The 9,550-nt window shown below is 38.3% G+C and overlaps 1 protein-coding gene and 1 long non-coding RNA gene across 4 annotated transcripts; both read right to left on the bottom strand.

Annotated features, from left to right (window-relative positions):
• Window positions 1-1,506: 1,506 nt before the first annotated feature.
• On the bottom strand, window positions 1,507-3,052 carry LOC126410658 (uncharacterized). The gene is made up of 2 exons (XR_007575134.1): window positions 2,009-3,052; window positions 1,507-1,874 (listed from the first exon to the last, which is right to left on the bottom strand). It is a non-coding gene; the product is annotated as an uncharacterized LOC126410658 (long non-coding RNA).
• An 83-nt stretch (window positions 3,053-3,135) lies between these two features.
• Window positions 3,136-6,797, bottom strand: LOC116266571 (protein POLLENLESS 3-like). Of its 3 annotated transcripts, XM_031647825.2 has the most exons (5): window positions 6,534-6,619; window positions 5,985-6,459; window positions 5,582-5,794; window positions 5,054-5,271; window positions 3,136-4,477 (listed from the first exon to the last, which is right to left on the bottom strand). In XM_031647825.2, exons 3-5 carry the CDS (start codon window positions 5,705-5,707, stop codon window positions 3,664-3,666), a joined length of 1,158 nt encoding a protein of 385 aa, XP_031503685.1. In that variant the 5' UTR covers window positions 5,708-5,794; window positions 5,985-6,459; window positions 6,534-6,619; the 3' UTR covers window positions 3,136-3,663. The 3 variants fall into 3 exon arrangements, with proteins under 3 accessions (XP_031503685.1, XP_031503683.1, XP_031503684.1); XM_031647823.2 differs by lacking the exon at window positions 5,985-6,459 and having other exon boundaries at window positions 6,534-6,797; XM_031647824.2 differs by lacking the exon at window positions 5,985-6,459 and having other exon boundaries at window positions 3,136-4,474; window positions 6,534-6,797.
• Window positions 6,798-9,550: the final 2,753 nt, after the last annotated feature.

Raw genomic sequence — 9,550 nt, 5'->3', positions numbered from 1 at the left:
CGCCTAAATGAGGGTCGTGGTTGGAGTGGGTAACCGACAAAGGCAACTTGGCGTTGTTGACTGTTCCCCCAAGCTTTTTGGCGATTGGCGAGGCAATGACGGCCTTGCCGGTGATGGCGAGGTGGTGATGGCATTGGCAAGGGAGGACAGGAGGAGGCAGTCGCAAACTCGCCGTCTCGCAGAGCCGGAGGAGAACGGCAGGGCGTCGGGGGTGAAAAAATGAAACCCCAAGTCCCAAATCTTTGAAAAAAAAAATTTTTTGGGCTTTTCGGGTCGTCGACGGGCAGAATTTCAAGCCCAGCCCGACCCATTAAAGTACGAACCGGGCTGGGGCCGATAGAACCAGTCCGATAACCATTTTTGTTGAGCCCGACCCGAGCCCGAGCCGGGCCGAGTATCCGGCGGCGATCCGGCCCGGTGCCCAAGGTTAGGTAAAGGATATATAGGTTCAAATTCAACGTGTTGACATCCCTAAAAGGTTTACCGTATAATATATGTGGAAAATGCGATTCTAATTTTTCTAAGAGAAGTGGCATCTGGCTGATTACATCAAGTAAATTTGATCCTAACTAAATTAACTGCTTGTCCTTGCCAGCATCTAAAAGTTGCCCTCAGACGTTTACGACATTGTCTTGAACACGACACTTGTATGAGTTTTAAAGCCACAGTGGAAAGATTCAGCTGTCACGAAAAAGACGTCTTCCTTTTACCCCAACTGTCCTTTTTCCTTGTTATGTACTCAATATAGAGCGTCCTAGACTAGGATTAGCACATGAGATTTTTGATTAGGATCAAACGAGGGTTAATGATCACAAATAGTTGTACTGTCTACAAAATGAAATTCGAATTGTCACGAGTTTTAGTATATTTTGACTTTATACCTTTCCATGCCATGATCCTAGGTTGAATATCATGCTTAACTGTTTCAACAAGTTATTTGCATGGTTGTCGTATTATTATTAGCGGTAAATATTCTTTCTCTAGAAATATAGTTACTAGTACATAAAATTAAATGCACAGTGCAATGAGTAAAGTTGTAAAAAGAAAACAAATATTTAGGGAATATTTTGTTAACCAAAACGAATTTATTGTGAAGTTATCCAGAATTTTATTCTCAAAAGAATTGGTTTTTTCTGAAAATTCACCCAGCTAACAGCTGCGTGCGTCCTAAAAACATGCAGTGAGGCATAAATCGACGATTTGTCGTATTTGACTGGGACCATGGTAAGATAAAAGTTAAGCCAATGCATATAAGTTTGAAAAATTTTCACAAATTTTCTGAGCAATGCTCGTTCAAAATTGGTTTCTTCCATTGTTAGTGATTGGTGGAAGCATCCACAAGCCAGACACTTGACAATCAGATATCTGCAAATTGAAAACAAGAAATCTCAAACACTCATTATTGAAAGTTAAATGAAACAGTATGGTTAGGTAACAGCTATTGCAAAGTATGGTTAGGTAACTATTGCAAAAAAAACAATCACGCCTGTAGCAAACCAACCAAAATGCTGTCAATGAAAAGACATTATCACGGTCCATGGGCTGTTTACCAGTAGTCTAGTGTACATCAGAGCTGTTTACTAGTAGTCTAGTGTACATCAAGGTACAAAAATATTAACATTAGGAAAACGGCAAAGCGATTGACATCCTCCAGCAGTCACTTATGTATACATGATTGCGAAGCTTCCATATAGTGAGAAGCGAGACTTTATCAAGGTTAGTGCCACACTAGCAAGTTCTGTATCAAACACTCTTCTTCTTGCTCTCTTCCTCAGAGATCAGGTGAGCTCTCTTCCTCAGGGATATGAGGTGAACGGATGGAACTGGAGTTCTTAGGCTTGCCATCAACACCCAACCATCTAAATGCAGGCTTTCTGTGACAAAATAATGTGTCAGACCACATAGCCATCGAAAAGTTTCAGAAAGGGAAAATACTCATCATCGTGCTATTTAATCAAATTTCTGCATTCAATCCTCATACATAAAAGGAACATCTAACTAATTTTACCTTTCCAAACAGATTCAACGATGACAGTAGATTTGAAACGTCATAAGTCATCTTGCTTTTGCTGCATTATGTAAAGATAAATAGGCTCATATTGAAATTAACTAGAATAGTAAATGGGATGCACCTTTCCACTCAGCAAAAGTTTAACAAAGTTGTCAGTGAGGAAACCAAATGACTTATCCCTCCTACATCCTGTGATGAAAGAAAATCATTTGCAGAAGCATAAATCCTTACAGCACTTCTCCATCAATGCTCTTCAATTGTTAACTGTTTATAGACAGCATATGATAATCCAGTTGAACGTTTTCTCCACAGAAAGACTCAAAATATTAGCACAAATGAGGTGACACATCATATGGTAACCCAACGATATCTTCACCATCCAGAGCAACAGAATACTTCATGGGAGTTAAATGCCTAACCGTTGTGAACTGTGCAAGTAGGATCATTACGGCCTTATTCAAACTTCAATTGAGTTTGTGTCGCAAAGTATCAACCCAATATCCCAGACCATAGTGGTTCTATAATATCCAGCCAAAAGGGCAAGAAGGACCAATACCTGATCTGGAAAAAATCAGCTGAGTGGAAGGACATGATGCTGATTTCACACAAGGATGATACTGACATCAAGCAATAGCCTATCACCCTTCCAGGATCACTGTCTCACAAATTAAGCAAAAAAAAGAATTGAAAAACAAAAAGCTGAGCATACCTGAGAGTAAATTCTTTACCAGAAAAGCCATCATGACGCTTGGTGGTGCAGTGTCTTGTAGAAAACCCTCAACATGCAAGTCAACCACAAGCTTTGACACTACAAAACTTTATGCTTCCCTTTGTCATTAGAAAAAGGTAATTAATGGCCAACGCCATCACCTTGTAGTGATAAGGCCAAACGTGGACATAGAATAAGAGTCTCATACAGATTATGGGGCTTCCTAGTTCCCTCCTAGGAAGTTCACATTTTCGATGCTATATTTCAAGCTGGATTTTGTAGACAATGCTAAAATGTCCTAAGGAATATTGGTATAGCTGATATGAATTTGGAAATCTGATTTTATATATATATATATATATATATATATATATATATATATAAAATCAGATTTCCAAATTCATATCAGCTATACCAATTCTTACAGACTCCATGAATGCAGAACAATAGGTCCCAATGGCAGTTGTTTGAAAAGCTTCTATACATTTGGAATAATCTGTGTGAGGGTTAACCACTGGAGTTGACCAGTAGTTCACACTTCCAATCCTATATTTGAAGCTGGATTCTGTAACAATGCTAAAATGTCATAAGGACTACATAATTCATATCAGCTAGACCAATCCTTACAGACTCCATGAATGCATAACAGTAGGTCCCATGGCAGCTTTTTGCACCTTCTATGCATTTGGAATAATGTGTGTGAGAGAGTGGGAGGGAACTTCAACCGATCCCTCCCTTGCACTCCTTTGAGTAAGGAGGGGACCAGGGCAGGTATCAGCTATCATGGGCAGAATGAGACCAGGTCCCAACAGATATACTATATCACTATGTATTTAAGACGAAAAATAATGAGTTCCTTCTGATAACATAGGTTCTCACTGATCAAAGGGCCTTCCTAACTAATCAATGGCTGAAAGCTTCATGGAGTTGGCAAATCCCCCAGTTAAGGTGTCACATCAAACAAGTTAGCTGGCAGAAAGAAGTGTTCATATATGTGATCCCATTTGGGCTCAGATTTTTTATTCTCGTCAATGATGCAGCTACTGAGCTGAGATGATAATGACCGGCTAACAGCTCGTCTCCGTGGGAATTCAATGAGCTTCGGCTTCAAGGAACAACAAGCTGGCTTGTTTTCCCACTTAACTGAACTATGTCTAGTTTCAGTATTGGGTGGTGAACTGAAAATGTTCCTGACATGTTCCCTGGCAGATAATTCCAGATGACAACTTTCCAGATGTCCAGTGAATTTAGGTTGTAGTTGTACATTTGGATTCCAATTCTCACTTTCAAAATCTTCAGAATTCAAGTTGTGTGTCGGAATTCCTTGCCTGTAACTGCTGACACTCAATAATTCCCCTTCAAAGTTATGATTCCAATTATTCAAATGGGATAAAGTATGAGCCCTTGATGCTTCTTCATGTTCATCATATAGATAACTGCAGTTCCCACTATGGAGTGAATCTTTTATTTTCTCTTCATTTCCATGAACAGGGTGGTGATGTCCAAGCTCATTTTTCGCTGGTTTTTGTGTAATTGCAGAAGATAGAAGCTCAGTGTCATCCAGCATTTGGCAGGCACGCTCTAGAGACTTCAAACAGGACTTTGGGAAAGCAGAAGCATCTTCAGGTGATGATGATAATCCAGATATTACACTCTGAACCAGAAATTTTGCTTCTTCAGTCTCCCCTTTCTGCATCAAACAGATGGCCAAATTGCATTTCTTGTTGTCATCTGGCTCAAGTCTCAAAGCTTGCCTGCTGATAGGCAAGTGGTCAATATTTACGTACAGAACTCGCCCTTAATGTAGGTAGAGAAGTAACCACGAATGCTAATTACAAAGAAACTTGAAATTAATTTACTTCTTTGTTATTTTTTTTCTGTATTTACCAATGACAGGACAAACTTATTGTTCATGAAGAGGATTTACTGCTAAACATATTTGATGATTAGGTTATAATTTAATAATTATACAAGCTAACAGTTTATTGATCAAGATTAAGTTTAGATTACTGTAGTCTGTTAATAGTAAGACAAAGAGAATATGATTCAAAAATTTTCACCATTGAGACCAGAACACAGAAGGCATTGAGGAGGAAGCGCTTGTGCAAAAAGCACAAAAGGATATGGTTGGCATAATGGATTAAAGATAGCCTTTAATTTTTACACATTATTACAGTTCTTATGGTTTCAGAATGTTGTGTCAGACTTCACATGAATGAGAAGTCAGAAGAAGGATAAAAGGCAGCCTTCAATTTTTACACAGTAATACAGTTCTTATGGTTTCAGAATTTTGTGTCAAGACTGTCATGAATGAGAAGTCAAAAGATGGGTACCTGTATAAGCCTTCTGCTTGTCTATAATTCCCTTGTTGCAAATATGCCCAGGCCAAGTTGCCTAGCAACCTGGACTCTTCTTGTTCTGTGGTGATGTAGAATCGCTTACCTTGCGATCTAATCAGCTTCTTTTGCTTGCCTAATAAGGCACAGTTTTCTTTTAACATCTTCAGCTTATACTGTAGCAGCTCTATCTGCTCATCCGGGCGACCACATTTCTGTCAACCAAAAACCCACACAACTTAGTTATAAACACATGTAAATGTTGCTTAAGGAGATACATTTGCTAGGAACCATGATGGAAAACAATTTCATGAATTAGTGCATTTTATGAATCAATCCCCGTTAGTTTCACGAACAACATGCATATTATGCAACACGCTCAAAAGTTGCACTAAAAAAATGTAGTTCTCAAAACATGCTCTCACACTACATTTGATCCCTAATAGATTACTAACATGTAAACATTGATCGTCCTATTATTGTTTCATAATAAGGTACATGCTTATACTTTATTCCATAGTATACCTTGTAGAGATCAATGAGGAGATTATCTAGTGAATCCTGAGATTCTGATGAGCACAGAGAACGAAAGGACTTGATTGCTTCAATCCCTTCTTCTGCTCGGTTCAATTGTTTCATCACCACAACCATGTCTTTAAGTGCACTCTCCACATGATCCCCACTGTTGATCGCATTCCAGAAGAGAGGGACTGCCTTATTCAAATCCTTATCGATCAACTGCAACAGCATAAGGCAAAAGAAGCAAGCCAGAAATTAGCAACATAAACGTTGTTTTGGACAACATAACCTATTATATGCCGGACAATTATCGCAAGAAACAGCTATCAGACTCCGTAGCGGCAGCAATAAGCAGAAAACACCACAGATGTTCCAGCGGGTGCAACAAATCGCAGGCAGGAGGACGGACCTTGTGTATGGGTCAATCGGCTGTTGGCCAGGCCCCATCCCTGGATATCCCATGTTCTTGCGTGACAGTGTGCTGGAGGAGTGTCTGCTTTTGTGCACGCAGCCAGCAATGGTAAATGATAGGAATACTTTTCTGATTCTTTAATTAACTTCGTCAGACTCCATGAAGAAACATCGATCATAAGCTGATGTGACCGATAATTGTTTGGCGTGCTTTGCTACCGTCTTTCTCCCCCTTCTCTTATTTAAGATCAGAATATTTGACGGGAAAATATATATGGAATTAAACCACGTTCGTCCTACGATTCTGCTGTGCAAAATCACGCCACTTATACTTTTTTGTACCAATCAAATCGGTCGTCGTAAGAAAAACATCTAATTCCACACGCGTTTCACTACCCAAGAAGTTCTTCCGTCTTTTCATACCAATAATAATGCAATGAAGATATCAAAGACAGAATACGCGCATCTGAATCCTTTAGATTAAAAAGAATCAGCCAATGTTCAAGCAATGCAGGACAGACAAAAATGATGGGGACAGAAAGATCACCTGAGCATCCTTCGCCTTGATGTACGGCGAATCCCTGGAACGAACTCTCTTGAATTCCGGAGACACACATGCGTTCTTGATCGTGGTCGCACGTATGTCCGGCGTTGCAGGGGCGGATGTGGGTATCCGCCGTTGAGGAGGCTTCCAGCGAGGGACGGTCTTGTGAGCGGCGTATTCCATCGGCAGGGAGAGCGAGCGAGAGAGAACGGAAGCGAGAAAGAGGGCGAGAGGGAGGAGGAGGAAAAGGTAGCCGAAGGACTGCGACTTATGGCCGTTGGTGCAATCAGATACACTTTAGATTTCTTGACCGCTGGTCCAAAGTAGCCGTTATAATGCATATATGGATCGGACTTGTCTAAAGATCCACATAAAAATCCTGCTGAATGGCTGCAGTGAAACTTCATATGTATAGCTCAAGAATAACAATGTTTGAGAAGAAAAAAAAAATACTAGTGTATATTTTTCAACACAGTAAAAGTGAATAGTTCAGAATGCCTTATTTTGTCATAAGATCAGAACATAATCACAAATATTTCGACAAGTATTTGAAAATTAATTTAAAAAACAATTTTTTTGAAGTAAAAGCTTATTTATGTTAAGGTGTTTAACCCTCCTAAATTAGCAAGGAAGTAAAGACATTTAAAAAAAAAGCATAATCTTTACACGTTCTACAAATGATACGAGCTATCTTGTCAGCAGGGATGTCAATAGTATCTAAAACGACATCTCATCTAAATTCAAATCCAAATGGTCAAATTAATATATATATATATATATATATATATATATATATATATATATATATATATATATATATATATATATATATATATATATATATATATATTAGTTGGATACCATATAGATTTCTTTGGTGAATCCGCATGTTCTCCTTCCCGTGATGCTAAACCAAACCATGCACGAACCAGCGAAGCATCTGTCCTCTCCTCTACCCAGGGAGGAAACTGTAAGCACCGTCGCTCACACAGATTAACAAAAATATTTATTTTTATATCGACACTTTTAAGACTTTTTTCTCTCTTTCTGATAAGCAAGTGTTTGGGCTATGAATAGTGGTATTAAGGGACCGTTTGGTAGTTGGAACATTTTGGTAATTTTTCGTAAACCTATCTAAAAAATTAGAGCAGGTTTATGGAACATTAAAACTCCGTATCCATAAAATCTATCAAATTTTTGAGACAAATTCATAAAATAATTTATCCTAAGTGGTCCACAGTGTTTCACTTTCCCTTGGTTTTCTCCTTTTCAATCAAGATGTTAGTTGGGTTCCCCGGTGAAACCCATAAACTGCTCACCTCCTTGTTCTCGATGAATCAAATAGTCATGTGGTTTCTGTGACGTGCATGCATGTAAATTCATGATTGAACATGACAAATATTGAGATTTTGTGAAAAATCCAACTCTCTTTTTAGAAGTAGTAAGTGACACGCATGTAAATTCATGAATAAACTTGATAAGTATTGCGATTTTGTGAAAATCAATCTCTTTCTTTTAGGAGTAGTCATTTAAGCGTGTCCAGTATTGCAGTTTAAGAAACATTTATTTGTTGAAGGAGTACATGAAATTCTTATGTGGGTGACATAGATAGGTTAATTAATGAAGTAAATTGCTAACGCTAATAATGAATTTCAAGATAGATTACATGTGTGGAATAAGAGTTGATGGTAGCTAGTTGCCCTCTTTTGATGTTTGCTACCTAGGGCTGCACAATGAGTCGAGCCAGCTCAAGTTCGAGTCAAGCTTTCTCGTTAATGCTCAACGCAAATAGACTTATTTATAAATGAGTCGATGTCAAGTTCAAGTGTATGCTCAAAATGGTAAATGAGTTGAGATAGAGTTGTAAGAACTTGACTCATTTAAACTCAACTCGGTTCAACTACATACTGAATATTTGAATTATAATGAGAAAATAATTAAATGAGTAGCAATTGAACTAGTTAATCGAGTTAAATGAGTTAAAAGAAACAAGGCATGCTTAACATAAATGAGTTCAACGAGTCAAGTTTGAGCTTGACATTGTATCATCGAGTTGAATTCAGCCTCAAGCTTGTTCTCCCGAGCGCGAATCGAGTTTGAGTGGTGCTCGAGCTTGAGTTTTCTGAGTCAAGTTGAGTTCAAACAACCCAACTCGAGCTCGACTCGGCTGATGTGCATCCATATTTCTACACCAAAGGGGATCAGGTGAGTGGCAACGGGACTCGATGTTTAACTTCAGTTCAGCTGTGTCAGTCTTGAGATTTTGAGGTCAATAGTAGTTTCGCCGGTTTGGTTTCAGGGTACGATCAGATCTATTTCATACTGTAGTTCAACCGGATTAATATTCGATACTTGGATTGAATATCACATTCATGTGGTTTAGATGAAGCTTGATGATGATGTTTTCAGTCTCTACTCTTTGGAAACGTGTAAAGAGGCTTCATATTGCTTCACAGACTATCAGAATGGAATGTAGACCATCTCTTTAACAATTTTCCTATTTGGTTTCTGAAGATAAAGTGGGAAACTGTATGCACCTCAATGTTTCTACAAAATTTCTAATCTTACTTCAAAATCTTTGTTATAGACTTGGACGCATTTTGTAAGAATTGGCTTTTATGCTCCCTATTTTAATGGACAATACAGGTCGAAACCTTAAATCCAAACTTAGAGATTAACTTTAAACTCTAGACGCTAACCCAGGAATCAAGCTGTAGTTTTTCTTGAAAACAAATTTTGAAATCAAAGATATTGCTATGTGAGGATATGAAATTATGCATCCCCACCCACGGCAGGTCATCTCCATGATTTTGAGAGACTCCACCAAATCCGGCAAAACCATGGGATTTTCAAGATCACGAATTTGCAAGTATCATAAAACCATCCAAAACAAGAATTAAAATAAAAGATTTTAAAGTTCTTATGGATTTGGCTAAATCAAATATTTCAAAATCAAGTAGAATGGGTTTTAACTAAACCCAGCAAGATCAAGAAGTTATCTAAGAATTTCCAAAATAAAA

This window comes from Nymphaea colorata, chromosome 13 (assembly GCF_008831285.2).
Source record: "Nymphaea colorata isolate Beijing-Zhang1983 chromosome 13, ASM883128v2, whole genome shotgun sequence".
NCBI classification, from domain to species: Eukaryota; Viridiplantae; Streptophyta; class Magnoliopsida; order Nymphaeales; family Nymphaeaceae; genus Nymphaea; species Nymphaea colorata.
Note: the sequence above shows the minus strand (reverse complement) of the source record. Positions and strands in the feature narration are given on the sequence as shown.